The 20,349-nt window shown below is 35.1% G+C and overlaps 1 protein-coding gene across 6 annotated transcripts in view; it reads left to right on the forward strand.

Annotated features, from left to right (window-relative positions):
- LOC127501015 (CMP-N-acetylneuraminate-beta-galactosamide-alpha-2,3-sialyltransferase 1-like) overlaps positions 1 to 20,349 on the forward strand; it is a 48,507-nt gene that overhangs the window by 5,962 nt on the left and 22,196 nt on the right. For 2 of the 6 annotated variants that reach the window (XM_051872717.1, XM_051872714.1), the window contains exon 2: positions 17,986 to 18,289. The exons of 1 other annotated variant lie outside the window; for it this stretch is intronic. In XM_051872717.1, the coding sequence (XP_051728677.1) occupies positions 18,017 to 18,289 (273 nt within the window). In that variant the 5' untranslated portion in view covers positions 17,986 to 18,016. Of the gene's footprint in view, positions 1 to 8,493; positions 8,541 to 16,384; positions 16,640 to 17,985; positions 18,290 to 20,349 lie in introns of those variants that run through there. 3 more of the 6 variants (XM_051872715.1, XM_051872716.1, XM_051872722.1) reach the window with 3 other exon arrangements.

A 20,349-nucleotide genomic window follows, 5' to 3' on the forward strand; every position in this document is an offset into this window, starting at 1 on the left:
AGAAAGTCATATACACCTAGGATGGCTTGAGAGTGAGTAAAGCTTGGAGTAATTTTCATTTGAAAGTGAACTAATCCTTTAACATTGTTACAATACATTTGAAATGAATTATTTAATGTATAAAAATATGTGGGCAATACATTATTTAATAATTTTGTATATATTTATCATATATTATTATCATTATTATATTTTAAATAATTCATAAGTGTGTTTTCTATGTCTGATGAGTATTTTTTTAATGTGTATGAAAGATTGGTTCAAGTGTACAAATGGTAACTAAATACATTTTTTTAATACAGAGATACTATTATGTTAAAAGCACATTCTAGTTCATATTCATGGTGTCTCAAAATAGCACAGCTGAGTACACTTAGATGATGTTCTTAAGATTATCTTAAGAAGTACTAAAAAAAGATTTTTTTTTTTGTATATTACGTACAAAATTAGTGTGCGAAAATAGAGCACTTTAAGTACATTATGGAAGTATACTTTTTTCACCTGGGGTATTGTTAGATTAAAATCTCAATCATAGGTAGAATATTTGTAGTCTCAGTCATCAGTTTAGAAACAGGAGCCTCAACCCCTGTGATGTGTGGCAGCAGCAGCGCGAGATCTCGCGCTGCCAGTAAAATACTGAACTGAAAAATTAGTTTATTGTAGTTTTTTCATGCTGATTTCCTGAAACAGACATACAAACAAAAAACTAGTTTTTGTCATAAGAATTAGGCTCTGATTAAATTATATAACTCTTTTCAAAAGAGTCACGTCACTTGTGTGAACGTTGTAAAACATTGTAAAACAAGGAAGGGAATCCAGGATCTCAAATTTCAGTTTATCTTTGAGTGGAATCTTGCACTTACCGGTGGTTGAATAGTTTTCTTCATGTTGCCCAGTGGAAGAAAACAAACAACTTTTAGAAAAAACAAACAACAACTTGAATTTGCATTCAGTTGCAAATAATTTGTGTTCAGAAAGTTCCTATTCCTCTAAAAAATCTATTTAAATGCAGTATATTTATATGAACAGATGTTTCTCATGTTTACATTTTTGGTGGAGTGCATGTGTCGCAATTGTCGTGATTAAGTGGCAGATTAAGTTTATCTCATGGATCGCGGAACCAGGGGGGGCGCCCGGGCCTGGGCCCGGGTAACTTTTGAGGTCTGGTACAAATATGATATAGAAAAATACATAGGATACAGGTCCATATGCATGCACGATTAATCATTAAAATATTGCAATCTCGATTCAAACACACTCGCGATCTTATTCCTAAATGACAACAATTCCGCAGTCTATTAAACGTTTAAAGTTACGATCATGCCGGAATATGAATTTAAACCTGCTTTCACGCTGCCGCTGATCCAGAGAACGCAGCGCTCATTAAGCTATCTCTGAAACAGCTTCACAGTGTTTTTAGCTGACTGCTATTGCAAACATATGAAATATTGGGCTAAAAGTTTATAGTCAGCATATAAACAAATATTGTGGCATTCGCAATCAAAATGAGTAAATTACCTTTGAAACCAACAGCCACGGCTCGTCTGTAGGGCAAGTGGGGCAAAGCCCCACCTAAATATTAATTCAAACATCTATATAAGCTGAAACAATAGCCTAATAAATTGTAAATGTGTTCAACATTATGCAACATATTTTTCGGATTTTCTTGACTATTTTAAGACGTAAAGTGAGCAGAATATTACAATTTAACTTATGTCTCCGGCAGGCAAGTATTATGATAAGCGGCAGTCGGTGTTGGGGTCTCGGAGCCCTACTTAGCTCTACAGCGCCCCACAATTTTCCAATGTAAATCTGTGGTGAAAAATGGAACTGCAGCGCGCTGTAATTGTGAGCCATTGGGGCAGATTTCAGACTGTCCCGCTTATTTTCACAGTTGTTTGGGCTTTTCTGTTTGGAAATTAGCAAAATTGGGTTTAGAGTCACTCCATTTATTTTGATGAATACACAATTTTCCAAATAACGAAAATCGAAAAAAGATAAGCCTTTATATTTGTCTTTTGGAAAAGTCGTATTCATTTGAATGAAATATGTTTCCCTCATTTGAGTGGGAACATTTCTGGGTAGTTCTCGGTGTTGTGTAACAAATAAAACACTGACAATTTGTAATATTTTAAAACAACGTGTGTCGTGTGTGTCAATCAACATTAGAGCGCCACCCTCAGGCTGAATAACGCAACGTCTGCCAAAAGTGTTCTGTGTGTGTTCAGCGATTAGAATATAAAGCATGCAAAAATTGTTTAATTGCCCTACCTATTTACAGTCAGGAGCTGCTACTGGAAACTAATGTTACTCTTGATATAAAGATTGTATATTGATGAAATATAACTAGCTATATGATGAAATTCGTTCAAAAATTCTGAATGAAACAAGTCTTCATTCATTAATTTCAAAGGCTTTTACATAATTAATTAAATTAATAAATATTTTAATAGACTCATTTATAACGTTTATAGACATTTATAAATTGACTCATTTATAACATTAAAAGAACATTTTGTCAGAACCCATTATTTTGTTTGGTTGTCTGTTTTGTTTTCAGAATCATGGGAGAACCGTGATCTCTGTCTCTAAAAAAAAATACAGATTATCCAGTCATAAATTAAGCTTAAAAGAAAATATAATATATCTGGCATCCAATTTATAGTAGGTCACTATTAGCACTAATATTAAAAAGTATTACAGACTAGGATGTAAAATGTACAATACAGACAAAGTCTTTATATAGCCTACATTAACAATGATTTGGGGCAATTAAAATGCATTATAATGGAGGATTATGAAAAGTTTTTTTCTTATTTAAAACATGGCTCTTCTCATCCAATCTGCGAAGTTCTGCAAACCACCGACCCCCCTCCCCCTCCCCCTCGGGCCCCTGCTTCCTTCGGTACGTTCCGCGATCCATGGTTTATCTGATGACATGAAATGATTAAACTAGTTTCCAAGAGCATTCTTTAGTGGTTTAAGAGATCAAATCAATCATTCACAGATAAAGTACACAAAACTTTGCTTTGAATTTCCATATTGGTCCAGTTTTTTTATTTTTTTTTATTTTATTATTCTGGTTTGTTATATGCTATTCACCATCAAAACAACTCATCACCAGTTTTGAAGTTGATTTAATAATCTAACAGTCTTTGCCTAATTAACACTTGACAGGACAGAGAGAGAGAGTATATTTCTAAAAGTATCTATATTTCTGAAGAAAATCCCTTTCATTAGAGAGTATCGACGTATACTTGAAAAATAATATAATAACAGGATTTTAACCAGATGCTGCTATATTGTTTCTTGGTAGAGTTTATTGTTACACATAAGCAACAGAAGAGTTTTTGTTGTTTGATTGTTTATAGACATTCCAAATTGTCTGAGCATGACGTTTCAATGATTAAACTGGTTAAACTTTATAAAGAGTCTCATTATCAAACTGAAATAACTATGTAAATATCTTGTGCAATAATGAGCATTAATCATGTACACAGGTACAGATAATCTGTGAGAACTGTAGAGACTAAACAGGTTTTGTAACTCCTTACAAAGAGCCATTTGTAGGGAGGCAGCAGATCGTTTGTATATTGGCATTTGTACATTATGCATAATTTCATGCACTAATATTAACTTTTAAATCTCTCAAATCTCAAAAGTGTGGATCTAAGCGCAAGCATTATTAACAAAACACAAAACAAAGATAAACAAATTGGGAAAACAGAATGACAATGACAAACACAAAACATCTCAGGTTACGCATGTAACCATGGTTCCCTGAGAACAGGAAACGAGACACTGCATCTTTAAGGGAATGTGGCCAGGGAGCCGAAAGGAGCCCCGGCAAGTCACTTCTCAGGGGAGCATAGTCTACCCTGACTGCCACCAGGGAGGCCGACCTGGTCCCACTTAGTAGAAACGTAGTCTGGCCAGCAACCTGTCTGTTACCAAAACAGAATCTCTAAAGCACTAGCCTCCAGAGGAGGGGTCCAGAAAGAGGGACTGCAAACTGGCAGTAACTGGAAGTAACCAACTCAGACTGGACGTAGAGATGGGCATCCTGGGGAGCAGAACTTTCAGTCCTCATTCAGTCCCTTTGACTGTGTGTGTCACTCCAGTATGTTTCCATAATTATATGCTATCAGATAAACTTTGTAAAGATGATGACGTCAATCTGAGCTCAAGATTGCTCAAACATCAACACTGTGCCGACTCTTTGTAGAGAGCAGATTGAATCACAAAATAAGACTCCTGTGCCAGTTAAAGACGTGTCTATAAATAGCTTGCTGATATGATATGGCATTTTCATTGTCACACAAGACAAAAATGAATATAATTAGTACTGTCATTATTTAAAATGCAGTAAATGCTTAAACATTTCTTTGTCTTACATGGACCTGTTGTTATAAAAACTGCTTTGATATTAGATTTTTTTTTTTTTTTTTGAGCCAAATCTCAAAATGGTCCTATGGTGTGACTGTCTCAAGCATGTTTCAATAACTTTTTTTATAAGTTAAAAAGCAAAGCATAAAAATGTTAATAAATACCTCAGGCATAATTTTTTTTACAAGTGTCTGTTTTAGTAAATATATTTATATTTCTAAAAGCATAGGATCTTGATACATTTTGTCAAAACTATGTCCTCCGGTGTGACACCATATCCTGATATTAAATCGGGCAATTCCACCAACAACTTTAATTATTTAGGACCCCATTCAAGGTCATGTTACTGAAGCCCCCTGTGAAGCCCATGTGTGCACATGGTTAGTTTTTGTCTCAGAATTGTTCAAATATTTAACTTGTTTGAAACCACTATAAAAGTGTTAAGTTTTGTCGTCCTTTGGTGTGACACCCCTACATTATTTTTTTTTTTAATTAAAAATGTATGTTAAACTACGTAATCATGGAAAATTATGCAAATGTGTCTTGCTAACTGCTAATGACAGGTTAGCTACGAATAATAGAAAGGTCATTAAATGACTCAAAAGCTGAAAAGTCATATGGTGTGAAAGATAATGTCCAGTGGCGTGACACCTGTACTTTCACACCAGAGGACAGAGTCTCTTTAAGAAGCATTGGTAATGCTTTACAATAAGGTTTATTAGTTAAACATTAGTTAATGTATTAATGAACTAACCATGAGCAATACATTTGTTACTGCATATACTAATCTTCGTTAACGTTAATGAAAATACAGTTGTTCATTGTTTGTTCATGTTAGTTCACAGTGCATAAACTAATGTTAACAAGATTTTAATAATGTATTAATAAATGTTGAAATTAACATTTACAAAGATTAATAAATGCTGTATTAGTGCAGTTCATTATTAGTTCATGTTAACTAATGTAGTTAACTAATATTACCTAATGAACCTTATTGTAAAGTGTTACTGAAGCATTTTAAATAATTAAATAAGATTGGTTCAACTCCTTTTTATTCTTTTTTTGATCATTTCTAGTGTTCTTAAATGCAATAATTACATTAAATAATTTTTTTCTGATGTTTTGCAGAAAATTTGTACTGTTATAAAGTGTCATGAAAATAAGTATAAAATGTGATGCTTTGTGTTTGAGCAGAAAGAATCGAGGGAGGGAAATGAGTGGAAGGGAGAGGACTGAGAGAAAATGAACAGGGATCCACTCAGAAGAGAGGAGATCCTAGAGAATGATGCAAAGTAAATAGAATTGAAATGATGTCTTAAAAAGAGCAGCCATATACTTTAAAAAAAAAAAAAAAAAGTAACAAAATTAAATGTTATTTCTTCTTTAACAAACAAAAGAATTATATTAAAAAAAGATTTTGGGGTGTTAAAGTTTCAAAAATATTTGCTCTGTCAAGGAGTCACATTTTATTTTGTTGATTTTTATATATATATATAAACACGTTGATATTGTTTGTATCAAAATTCAATTTTCTTTCTTCTTTGACACATTCAAAGTTAAATAAAAATACTTTAATGTAATACCAAAGTCCCTAAGACAAGTCTTTTCACTAGGTGGCCATTTTTGAAACGCCTCTCGGGCATGCAACTGTAGCTCTTTGAATGGGGAAACATCAAATTCTCTAAAGCTGTTTGCCAAGCTTTCGATTCAATTTAATATTTGAAATCACCAATGAAATCTGACAACAACTGTCTCCTAAATTTTGTTTCTGAACGCTTGAATCATGACAAAAAAGGCATTTTTTTCAGGCTAGATCAAGCTAATGCGCATGCGCAGTCCTAATTGCGCGTCTCCTGTTTCTATAGGAACCGGAGCTTCTAACGGCCGCTGCAGTGTCGTGATGACTTTACCAATCGGCGATTGGCTCTTATTTAGAAGGCGGGATTTATTCCGCCATATTGCACGTTGCGCTTTCTCCCATTCAAAACAATACGAGTGACACTACTACGTGTACATTTTAGGACATTCTCAAACCTCAGTCATACAACGAAAAGGCATCATGTCTCAGATTAAAAGGCTTCAGTCATCGGACAAAACGGCATCACGCCTCAGACTGAAAGGCTTCAGGTCTCAGGAAAAACGACGTCAGGTGTCAGGTCTTGTTCAATTAGGCATTGGACAAAACAGCCTCAGACTAAAAGGCATCAGACAAAACGGACTCAGATAAAAAGGCATCAGAGGAAACGGATTTGGACAAAATGGCCTCAGACAAAAAGGCATCAGACGAAACGGACTTAAGGAAGCGAATTGCCCCGCCTCAACGTGACGTCACATGCACGCAGTTTTGTAACTGTTAAATGTTACACTAAGTTGTATAAAACATATCGAATTATTTTGTAAATTAGTATTATTCGCTCGTTTTATTTGTATGTATAAAAAGTTAGCTAAATAACACACTGCAACTAGCTTGCATTGCAAACTATCGTGAACTCTTATGAAAATTAACCATGGTTTTAAAGTGTGGTAACTATTTTTTTTTTTTTTTGTAGTCAGATCGATACTATTTGTATAACAATAGTTTTACTACAAATACCATAAACTATAGTGTAGCAAAACCATGGTTAATTTGAGGTTACCATGGTTAACTACAATTACCATGTTTTTTGTTTTATTTGTAGTAAAACCATGGTTAATTTTCATAAGGGGAACAAATCTTTCTAGCTATTAGACTTGTTCTCATAACCACAGCTGCTTTGTGTACAGAGGTTACCAAGGAAACGGCTTTATTTTTGCTGTTCCAGCGCCACCTACTGTCAAAGAGTCGATTACGTTTTAATTCAGATAGCATAATTGCTGTTTTTCTGCAGACCAATGGGGAAATCGCCATGTTCTTTTCTGTATAGAACCTAACCAGTGTAATATTTAATTAAAGCTGTAAGAATAAAATATCATCATGTAGCCTATAGCTTATGGTACCTTCACCCCCCCCCCCCATATATATATATATATATATATATATATATATATATATATATATAATCATAACAATAACATAAAGAACATTGCTAAGGGATTACATAAATAGCCTACATGAATACCAACAACAGATAGATTCTACATAATTAACATGCACGCACACACACCTTACATAAATTTGGGAATAGTTACAGATAAATATAAAAAGGGGGGAGAAAGAAAAACATAACAGAAGGATGGCATTATGATGGGATAAAAGCCAATAGAAAGTTACACAAAAAACAGTCAAAAAACAACAAAAAAAAAAAACCTGATGCCTTTTAGTCTGATGCCTTTTTGTCTGAGTCCGTTTTATCCGATGCCTTTTTGTGTGAAGCCTTTTATTCTGAGGTAGTTTCGTCTGATGCCTAATTGTACGAAACCTGACACCTGATGTAATTTTGTCCAATGACTGAAGCCTTTTAGTCTGAGACATGACGCCTTATCGTTGCATGACTGCTCTTTGTCAACTTCCCAAATGTGTCACATCTGCATACAAAACACACGTCCTTCAGTCATGGCACAACGTAAAATAAATCATGTCACTGGTCATCAACTCCACCCCTTTGAATTTTTCTTTTGTAGCTTCAAACCAATGATATCCAGCCTATAAATGGCTTTATGCCGAACGTCACATGAACAAACAAACCGGTGATAACTGCAGGACGAGCTGACGGCGATATTTATGTAAAGTAAATATAATTTACAGTACTATATTTAATAGTTTCCCATAAAACGAACGTGGACAGGATGACACTTTGCCTGTCACTAGAAGAAAGTAAGAAAAACGACATTCTGTCTCAATGTATCACTAAGCTCACACTGCCCTCTAGTGGTCACAGACACATACTGTTTACTGTGAATTTCAGTCTTCAGAAACAATAGTCACTTACTATTTACTTTGTGACCTAGAAATAATTCACAAAATGAAATGTTTCTTCATTTGTTTATCTTTTTCGTGTTTGTTTTTTGTAAAATCATGTCTCAAAGCCTTTATACTTAACGTCCACATTAACAGCTGCTAGTAATCATTGCTAAATTGATGTGATTGGTATAAAGGGAGAGGTGAGATGTGACCAGACATCTAAAGGTTGATCAGATGTCTAGCCACGCAAATGCTCGTACTAATCCAGAATCAGGTCAGCACATAATAACAGCACACATTCACAAAGATTTCTGTAAAGCGTATAAATAGTAAATTAGGCTTAGATGATATTCACTTGAGCTACATGGTCAGTCTACCGTGGATCATTTCCACCATGCTAAAACTAATTCCATAAATGTCTTATTTTGTGCTGACATTCACATTTATTTCAATGACGCTTGCTCGGCTGGTTCAGTTTCATGACATTTATGGCTTTTAAGGACCCTTCAAAAACAAATTGGGCACTAATAAACATCCCTCGGTTTCACAGACAAGGCTTAAAGGGTTAGTTCACCTAAAAACTAAAACTTTATCACCATTTACTCACGTTGTTCCAAACCTGAGTTTTTTTTTTTTCTTCTTCTGTTGAACACAAAAGATATTTTAAAGAATGTTGGCACCCATTGACTTCCATAGTATTTTTTTTTTTTTCCTACTATGTAAGTCAATGGCTACCGTCAACTGTCTGGTTACCAACATTCTTTAAAATATCTTCTTTTGTGTTCAACAGAAGAAAGAAACTCCTCATCATCCAGGTTTGGAACAACTTGAGGGTGAGAAAGTGATGACAAAATTGTCATTTTTGGGTGAACTTTCCCTTTAAGCCTATAATCCCAGACTGTTTGAGCTGTTTTAACTGAACACAACTTGCACTAGTATATAGCAACATCTGCACTGCTTTCTGCTGCTTTGACAAAATAGTTCTAATGCAGGGGCAGCGCATCCTGAGTGGCTAAAATATCCCTCAGAATGCGCTACCACCTATATTGCAAAACAATATAGTCAAACTATAGCAAGGCTCTCCCACATATTTTACTATTCTAACTGCACTTATCAAATTATTAATTAAGCTGGTTTGTCAAAGGTGTAGTGAACAAGTTTGTGAGGAAGTACGGTAACAGTCCTTGGTTGGGCAATAAGAGCGGACTATCAAAGAACTGAAGTCAAGTGCGTAGATGTAAGGAGCAGAAAATAACCTTCAAATATTAAAGGGATAGTTCACCCAAAAACAAAAATTCTGTCATTAATTACTCACCCTCGTGTCGTTCCAAATTCATAAGACATTCGTTCATCTTCTGAACACAAATGAAGATCTTTTTAATGATTTTAATGACTTTTTAATGATCTTTATTTGTGTTCCGAAGATTAATGAATGTCTTTATGGATTTGGAATGACACGAAGGTAAGTAATTAATGACAGAATTTTCGTTTTTGGGTGAACTAACCTTTTAAGCAGCACAACCACAATAATAAGAAATGTTTTTAGAGCAGCAAATCAGCAGATTAGAATAATTTCTGAAGGACCATGTGACAATGAGTAATGATGCTGAAAATTCAGCTTTGCCGTCACATAAAATTACATTTTAAATGCGACAAATCTAGCGACTTTTTGGACAACCATCCATAACTTTCCAAATGTCACCACTGTCCTGTCCCTTATGGAAAGAAAATATATTTCCCTATATGTGAACGATCAATATATTACATGATTTAACAGTATATTTGAAAATATACAGAAAAATATATTGCATAAATATATTACAATATATTGAATAATACATAAGGAATTGCCGCTTTTATTGAAAAATATGTGATAATATATTTACTAATATATCATAATGTATGTAATTTTATTTTCAGTAATATACTTCATAATATATAGATTTATATGTGCTCAGATATGGTGCTGCATGCATAATATATTACAGATATATTTACTCATGCAGTATAAACACACATATATTATGTAACACATTTCTTATATTTTATAATTATTTACATTTTGAATGTTTCATATTTTCAAGTTAGTTAACAAAGCACACCTACATATACTAAAGTTTCTATCAAAGACACTATCACTGTGCTATAGCGTGCACAGTTGTTACTTTTTAAATAAAGTTATTATCGTCTTAATGGTGTTCAGCCAATCATAAACCTAACCTCAGGCTCTCTTCAACACAATGGTAACCCCAATAACTCACACATACCAGAAAACCTTTTAAATTCCAAAATAATAAAACTTTAATCACTAGATCTCCCCCTATATCAATATTGAGCAAAAGACATGAAATAGGACTTAATTTTAACATTTACTCTCCTTTAACAGTCAGAAGCAAAGCATGCTGGGAACTAGAAGTCTGTTGTAACCACTGATTGTGTGTGTACAATACATTCACATTTATATGGGAACATGTATGTGCAATATATGTACACAAAAATGGCTGCGGTGCAGCAGCACATTCTGTTGAGTGCACAGCATCTGACAGACGTCAGTGAACGAGCTACACACAAGCACACGACCAAACACTATTTCTGATTCTCCTTTGTTTTATATTTAAAGAATTTAGTTTGACCTTTTTGATTTGCATTTTTCTCGTGTATGTGCTTATCACTATATTACTCACTATCACAGAGCTAGTTCATCCAGTTTCCAAACTCTCTGAATTCATATCATATACATATAAAAATGTTGTCATTCACTATATCATACTGTTGTCTGACTAATATATATATATACACACACACACACACACACACACACATATATATACAGTGGGTACGGAAAGTATTCAGACCCCCTTAAATTTTTCACTCTTTGTTATATTGCATCCATTTGCTAAAATCATTTAAGTTCATTTTTTTCCTCATTAATGTACACACAGCACCCCATATTGACAGAAAAACACAGAATTGTTGACATTTTTGCAGATTTATTAAAAAAGAAAAACTGAAATATCACATGGTCCTAAGTATTCAGACCCTTTGCTCAGTATTTAGTAGAAGCACCCTTTTGATCTAATACAGCCATGAGTCTTTTTAGGAAAGATGCAACAAGTTTTTCACACCTGGATTTGGGGATCCTCTGCCATTCCTCCTTGCAGATCCTCTCCAGTTCTGTCAGGTTGGATGGTAAACGTTGGTGGACAGCCATTTTTAGGTCTCTCCAGAGATGCTCAATTGGGTTTAAGTCAGGGCTCTGGCTGGGCCATTCAAGAACAGTCACGGAGTTGTTGTGAAGCCACTCCTTCGTTATTTTAGCTGTGTGCTTAGGGTCATTGTCTTGTTGGAAGGTAAACCTTCAGCCCAGTCTGAGGTCCTGAGCACTCTGGAGAAGGTTTTCGTCCAGGATATCCCTGTACTTGGCCGCATTCATCTTTCCCTCGATTGCAACCAGTCGTCCTGTCCCTGCAGCTGAAAAACACCCCCACAGCATGATGCTGCCACCACCATGCTTCACTGTTGGGACTGTATTGGACAGGTGATGAGCAGTGCCTGGTTTTCTCCACACATACCGCTTAGAATTAAGGCCAAAAAGTTCTATCTTGGTCTCATCAGACCAGAGAATCTTATTTCTCACCATCTTGAGCAACTCCATGCAGGCTTTCATGTGTCTTGCACTGAGGAGAGGCTTCCGTCGGGCCACTCTGCCATAAAGCCCCGACTGGTGGAGGGCTGCAGTGATGGTTGACTTTCTACAACTTTCTCCCATCTCCCGACTGCACCTCTGGAGCTCAGCCACAGTGATCTTTGGGTTCTTCTTTACCTCTCTCACCAAGGCTCTTCTCCCCCGATAGCTCAGTTTGGCCGGACGGCCAGCTCTAGGAAGGGTTCTGGTCGTCCCAAACGTCTTCCATTTAAGGATTATGGAGGCCACTGTGCTCTTAGGAACCTTAAGTGCAGCAGAATTTTTTTTGTAACCTTGGCCAGATCTGTGCCTTGCCACAATTCTGTCTCTGAGCTCTTCAGGCAGTTCCTTTGACCTCATGATTCTCATTTGCTCTGACATGCACTGTGAGCTGTAAGGTCTTATATAGACAGGTGTGTGGCTTTCCTAATCAAGTCCAATCAGTATAATCAAACACAGCTGGACTCAAATGAAGGTGTAGAACCATCTCAAGGATGATCAGAAGAAATGGACAGCACCTGAGTTAAATATATGAGTGTCACAGCAAAGGGTCTGAATACTTAGGACCATGTGATATTTTGGTTTTTCTTTTTTAATAAATCTGCAAAAATGTCAACAATTCTGTGTTTTTCTGTCAATATGGGGTGCTGTGTGTACATTGAGGAAAAAAAATGAACTTAAATGATTTTAGCAAATGGATGCAATATAACAAAGAGTGAAAAATTTAAGGGGGTCTGAATACTTTCCGTACCCACTGTATATATATATAAAATGAAGTGAGAACAGCATTATTTGACATTCGGCTATATTATATTGTATTAAAATACAGTATGTGAGCACGGATTAGGGGAGAGAAAACACATTAGACAGGCGGAATGCAACCGACGTGGTGACGTCACGAATATGCTAATCGATGCATGACGTCATCTAGCGACATTTAGCGACTTTTTGGGCAGGCTTTAGCTACTTTCTTTTGAAAATAGTTCGCAACAGTGAAACCTACCAATACTAGGGGGGTAATAATCTGACAGGGGACCGAAATTCGGCACAACACCTGCAAACACGTCCTCTAAGTGATCTAATCCCGTCCGGAAAGGATATCTGGGACGTTGGGGCCTCCATGAGTCCCTGTGGAGGGACATTAAAACGCTTAATGTGGCTTATTGTAGACGGTGATGTAAACACCTTAAACCATACTACGTAGCTACAGAAAAGCAGCGTTTTCCTTATACTATGGGAGGAAAACGTAATTGCATTGCGTTCATATTGTTGGGATCACTTTCAGAATATTATTTTTCCAGCTGTTGAACGTTAAAACACTGAGAGCCAATCAGAATCCATTTTAATTTAAGGGCTCGCGCATTTAAAATGGCAGACGACATTGCGGAGAAGTTAATCGCAGAGGTCCAGAAAAAGCCACCACTGTTTGACAAGTCAAACCCCCTTTTCAAGGATACGTTAAAGAAAATGGATATATGGAAAACATAAAATTACCTCAGATCCAGCGCTTGTTTCGACAACATTCTTGTTTCCTTTGAAGTTGCAGTGAAAAAAAAAAAAAAAACTAGGCGTTGTTTTTATTCCGCTATATTTACATCGTCAGCTAAATTCAATGTTAGATCGATTGCACTAGCTATTCACTCGAAAAACATAGTATGCTGAGGACATAAGTTTAAAACCGTGTAAATACAAGAACAGCAAAAAACATGTTGTACGCACTTTGAAACCGCAGCGCGTGATCTTAAAAAGACCGTTCTCGTTCGTTGGAGTGAACGCAAATATCGTTCTTGGTGTGAACGGCCCTTAAGCGTTTTAGAATGTCCCCCTTGCTAGTATGTTCTGGCTAACTTTTCATGACATTCATACAGGCATTTCCACCTCTGTTAATAACATAAACTCAATCATTGTTTGCAAAACCGATCAGTGCTTTGATGTTTTGTAGGCAAGCCTATTCTTTCTAATGTCAGCGAATTCAAAAGCTTTTGTTTAAACGTGTGATTTATATCATCCAAGTAGCCTAGTAACTTCTTGTCTTTTCTATGTAGCAATGATACTCACTCTGAGACATTTAGAATCTGTTTGTTTTTGATATACATACAATGTCTTGACTTGGTGTCCTGGATACTGACATTTTTTTTTAAAAACAGTATATGATTAATGGAACTGTTTACATATTCATGAATATGAATGTGTAACCAGGCCACAAATTCACAAAGGCCATAAATAAAAAAAACTATGCATGGGCGGCTTTGGTGTTGCCATCCCTCACAGTCCTCATGACACCCTTTTGCCACCCTATAAATAATTTTCTAGATCCGCCCCTAATTATAATTGACATTAGATTGTTGAAAAGTTGTGAATATCAACTGATAATATACATATTTAGGGCCATACTGTTTTTTTTTAATTGATAATTTTGGCATAATTGGTAATTGGCAGAACACAAAAGGTTTTTGTTGCTGACATCAGAAGTGGGGTATTTGGATATTTCCACTTTTGACTCCATCTTGAGACTCACCCTGGCATGTCATATCACTGTCACATGCTCTGTGTGTTTATTTTAAAATCAGCTCTTTATCCTGAAGGGATTTTAACTGAACCATACTGTTTTTACATTCTCAATCTTCTGACAGTATACGCGTTTCATTTTGCCTTAGTTTATAGGATAATAGTAGTAGACAGGATAGGTTTTATTTCTAAAGTACAAGTACTTGGTAGTTAACTCTTTTTAGGCTAAACATTCTATGCATGTATACTGACTGTAGTCTTTTCTAAAGCAAATATAAATATACTCTGTATAGATGTGCTACAAATAAATATAAAGTTGCCTCTATTGTTTTTAGTTTCAGCATAACCTGCTTCTTAACAAAAAAAAAAAAAAAAAAACTTCCCTGTATAAAGAAAGTGATCTAATGCTTAAAATAAACATTGAATCATTTCCTTTTGTCAGTTGTTGGTGTTGCAATGATGATCAGAATCACTGGTGACGTGGTGCCTTATCTATAATCATGTCTGGAAATGTTCTTCATATTTGTTCTGTTGAATGCAATGTCGAAGACAAAATATTGCCCAATTCAAATGTAAAGTTCATATTGTCATAGCACAGAGAAAATAAAATCATGAAGTTGAAAATGTAAACTTTCTTTTGAATTTGAAAAATTTTAGTACATATATGTAATAGTTTCCTAACCTTTTGACCAATGATTTTTCATGGCTTTTCTATTTGTTCATGATTTGTTTGTCATTAAAAAAAATAGAGAGATTTTGCACTTACAAAGAACAATTTTTACACAAATTAATATATATGGCTTAGCATTACTAGACAAATATTAATTTGCTATAGAAATGTCAGTGGCTTTAAAGGGTAAGTTCACCCAAAAATGAAAATTCTGTCATTATTACTCACACTCATGCCGTTCCAGACCCGTAAGACCTTCGTTAATCTTCAGAACGCAAATTGAGATATTTTTGTTTAAATCCGATGGCTCCGTGAGGCCTACATAGGGAGCAATGACATTTCCTCTCTCAGGATCCATAAAGGTAATAAAAACATATTTAAATCAGTTCATGTGAGTACAGTGGTTCAGTACTAATATTATAAAGCGAATCCGCAGTTCGGAGCGCCAAAGTCACGTGATTTCAGCAGTTTGGCAGTTTGACACGCGATCCGAATCATGATTCGACACGCTGATTCATAACGCCTCGAATCTTCCTGAAGCAGTGTTTTGAAATCGGCCATCACTAAATAAGTCGTTATTTTGTTTTTTTTGGCGCACCAAAAATATTCTCGTCGCTTTATAATATTAATATTGAACCACTGTACTCACATGAACTGATTTAAATATGTTTTTATTACCTTTATGGATCCTGAGAGAGGAAATGTCATTGCTCCCTATGCAGGCCTCACGGATTTAAACAAAAATATCTTAATTTGTGTTCCGAAGATCAACGAAGGTCTTACGGGTATAAAACGGCACAAGGGTGAGTAATTAATGACAGAATTTTCATTTTTGGGTGAACTAACCCTTTAAGATTGTATTAATGTCAATGAAATTTCCAGGCTCAGAAATCACAATTTTAAAATTCCCTTATAATTCCAGGTTTTAAGGTTTTACATGACTCTGGAAACCCTGTATGAATCAAAAAGCTTTAGGTGGCATAGAAATATCAAATACTCTGTCATTGTTACCCTAATGAATTAGTCTTTAATATTAATCTCCAGTCATGCCCAAACTGGATCCACCCAAATTCTTGGGGGGAACAATGACTCCTTTTGACTGTTCTTTGTGAAAGCATTGTTTTACATCAGAGAAATGTGATTGCAAACAGTTGTAATGATCATAAGGTGTGTAGAAGAGAAACCCCTCCTTCTCTGTTTCATGCCTCATATTTAACCTGTATATGAATAGATTCACACATCTGACACCCATTCTTCAGGATTACTGCTATTGTTCCACACTTTTTAAAATGTGTGTTTTTTCCAAACAACTGGTAGATTAACACTATTTCTTTTTAATTAATATTAGTTTCTGTCTTTGTTACATACTGCAAAACGACTACTAATAATGCAATAATACTATAATTAAGTTTTCTCATACTAAATGTAATACAATGGGTCTTCAGTTAATTTCTTTCTGTGTGTGTATAGTTATCTTTGTGAGGACCAGTCTGAGTGGAGTGATGAAAATGTGAGTATTGGCTGGTCCTTAAGGGCTGTTTGGGGGTTAAGACTTTGTTTTAGGGATAGTCATACAAACGTATGTGTATAGCCTATATGTGTATAGTGTAGATTACATTATGGAGAATATTCTCTCCCTAGCTTTTGGTTTTCTTCTGAGTATCCTGTTAACCTTACTTTCGAAAAATAAATAAATAAATCATGATTTTTCATTAGAAATTATGTTATAATTATAGGCCTAAATACCTTGGTATCAGCTTGTGTTTTCATCAATGGTATAATACAATTAAAATTAATTTGGTTTGTCATGATTAATTTGTTTATAATCAGTAAAATAAAAACGAAATTTTCTAACAAGAATAAACACATATGAACAATTAGAAATTATTATTGTATTAATTATTTTTTAACTATATTGAAACTATCCAAGCAGCGTTTCGCGCTCAGATGTGACGGCGGAATTACCTAAATGTGATTACAGAATATATTTAAATTATCTATCAAATTGTCATTTTCTCCTTACAGTCTTGCGAGTTAACAATAATGCCTGACCAGTAAGTTACTTGGTGAACAAAGAAAACATTTTGGCATTAGGCATTGGCATTAGTTAATGCCTAAAAAATTTATTTTATACTTTTATAAAAAAAGTTTTACCTTATAAATAGAATTTAGTTTAATTAATTTTAAAATTCGTCACCGGAGTGAATGGGAACATGATTTATTAAAAATATTTTAAAATATAAGTGGTCTTAAGTCAATACTTTTTTAATGGCTTGTCAACTTTCCATTCCTCCACTGCGTGATTCTAGTCAGCGCTTGAGCGCTGGTCTATGACTGAAAAAAATAATAGAGTCGTTGCAAAAGAAACGATACATAGCTTACATGTCGCATTAAACTGGCAGATTTTAGATTGTTGTAGGCAATTATTTTGCAAGTAATTACAAGTTTAATCTTGTCTTGCCTGGATCTTTGGTGTAAACTCGTGAGCGCCCCCCCCTCCCAAGAACACCTGAAAGATGGGTGTGTGAAGCGGAGATGTGTGCGTGCGAGCGACTGTTATTGGATGTTGCTGTAGTGTTTCTCAACTGTGACGTTCCGAGAACAAAATTACATGAGATGATTTATTAACAATGTACATTTATTTATTAACAATTGGTTTGTCATGATTAATTTGTTTATAATCAGTAAAATAAAAACGAAATTACATGAGATGATTTATTAACAATGTACAAATTCAAAATAGGTAAAAACACCTGTAAAAAAAATAAACAGACATACGGAAAAGGCCATATTTTCATGTTTAAGAGTGTAGTAATAAATTGCACACTAATTTATTTTTTCTTTTCTCGGCTGTAGGATTTGAAACCCTCTTTAACCAGCTGAAAATATGGCTCCCTTCCCTAAACGGAGATCTTCGTTCATCACAGCGCTCTTCCCTTTTAGCATCTTCGTTCTTTTTATGTTCTTCCAACACGCGGTGATCTATACTTTACTCAAAACATCTGTTGAATCCACCGAAGGAGGTCTGTGTGCTTGTGATAAATGTGTCACGGATCTGAGCGATGATGACTGGTTCTTCATGCGGTTCAACCCCTCAGTTCCGCCTCTGATGAACAAGAGAAACAGTGTGTTGAGGACAGACGTCTACAGATGGTGGAAGGTAAATGAACTGCCCTAATGTGGGGAGTAATGATAGACATATTAGTGCTCTTAATGCTAGTCATTTGAGACAATCTGCAATATGATAATTTTGATGCATTTATTATAAAGACATTAAGCAACTATTATCATAGGTCTACGTTATGTTATGTAAATAGAAAAGTTACATGCACAGTCAGAATTCCTGAGTTCATTTTACTTAACAACAAACACATACAACCGCAACAGGCATAGCATAGGCCTGTTTACAGGCAAAAATTAAAATCTTGCAAAAAACAACAACAACAACAAAAAACAGCTTGTACAAACTTTAGGCTAGATTCAACCTTCTTTTAATATTCTGTATAAAATGGGTATGTTTAGGTTCGGGGTGGGGTTTAGGGATCTTAAATTTATCTATAAAATGATAAAAGGGAAATGATACATATGTCTTTATGACATGAAAGATTTGTAAATACACCACGTTCCAAATTATGATGCAAGTGGCATATCTGTAAGATTTCTGTACAATAAACATTCAGATTTTTGTTTTTCTAAGAAAATGTTTGTTTGTTTATTTATCCATGTCTTTTTAGATAACTGGTATCAATCTCAGACAAAATAATTTGCCAGGTCTATGGAAACCCTACTTAGAGGTTGTTCCACATTATTAAGCAAGTCACAGTTCTCATGCAATATTGGGAGGAAGAAAGATCTTTCTGAAGATAAAAAGCATGAAATGGTGCAATGTTGTGCAAAAGGCATGAAGACAACTAATATTGTGTGAAAACTGAATGGAGATTATCGAATTATCATAAGATTTGTGAGTGATTTAGAGCACAGCAGAACTCGGTCAGATAAAGGCTTATTAATGAAAGTTCCTGTCAAAAAAATTAATTGTATTAAAAGGGCAGCTATAAAAAAAAGCCAGTGTTGAGCAGCAAACAGGTATTTGAAGCTTCTGGTGTCTCTGGAATCTCAAGAAGCTCTCCATGCAGGCTGGCAGTTGTGCGTAAAGATGCATTTCAGCCACTCCAAACCAAAGCTCACAAATAGAAACATTTACAGTGGGTTTAGAAATACATGAAGACTCATTTTTAAATAGTTTTATTCACTGACTAATGCCGTACTACAATGGATGGTCTAAATGGATGGATTTCTGGATGGTTGGTGAATGGCCACCACGTTCCAACAAGACTGTGACGTCAGCAAGGAGCTATCGGGTGATGATTTGGGCTGGAATATTGGGAAGTGAGATGGAAGGTCCCTTTAGGGTCTCTGAGGGTATTAAAATGACTTTTGCTCAGTTCATAACTGGCTATTTTCAGCTATGGTATAAAAAGGAGGATAGTACCTTCTGAAATACAATGCACTATGCACTATCCCATGCTGCAAAAAAAAACAAACAAAAAAAAAACACCACAGCAATAAAACTGTTTGAAAATTTGAAAATGTATTTCTACACCCACTGTAAATGTTTCTCTTTGTGAGGTTTGGTTAGTGGTGGCTAAAATGCATCTTTACGCACAACTGCCAGCCTGCATGGAGAGCTTCTTGAGACTCCAGAGACACCAGAAGCTTCAAATACCTGTTTGCTGCTCAACACTGGCTTTTTTTTTTTTTATAGCTGCCCTTTTAATACAATTCATTTTTGACAGGAACTTTCATTAATAAGCCTTTATCTGACCGAGTTCTGCTGTGCTCTAAATCACTCACAAATCTTATGATAATTTGATAATCTCCATTCAGTTTTCACACACTATTAGTTTTCATGCCTTTTGCACAACATTGCACCATTTCATGCTTTTGACTTGCTTAATAAAGTGGAACAACCTCTAAGTAGGGTTTCCATAGACCTGGCAAATTATTTTGTCTGAGATTGATACCAGTTATCTAAAAAGACATGGTTAAATAAACAAACAAACATTTTCTTAGAAAAACAAACATCTGAATGTTTATTGTACTGAAATCTTACTGATATGTCACTTGCATAATAATTTGGAACGTGGTGTATTTAGTTTTTTCATTGTAAAAACTTAATGCTCCGTTTACATGCTGCCAATATGTCTGTATTGTACATTT

Source organism: Ctenopharyngodon idella, chromosome 19 (genome assembly GCF_019924925.1).
Source record: "Ctenopharyngodon idella isolate HZGC_01 chromosome 19, HZGC01, whole genome shotgun sequence".
NCBI lineage: Eukaryota > Metazoa > Chordata > Actinopteri > Cypriniformes > Xenocyprididae > Ctenopharyngodon > Ctenopharyngodon idella.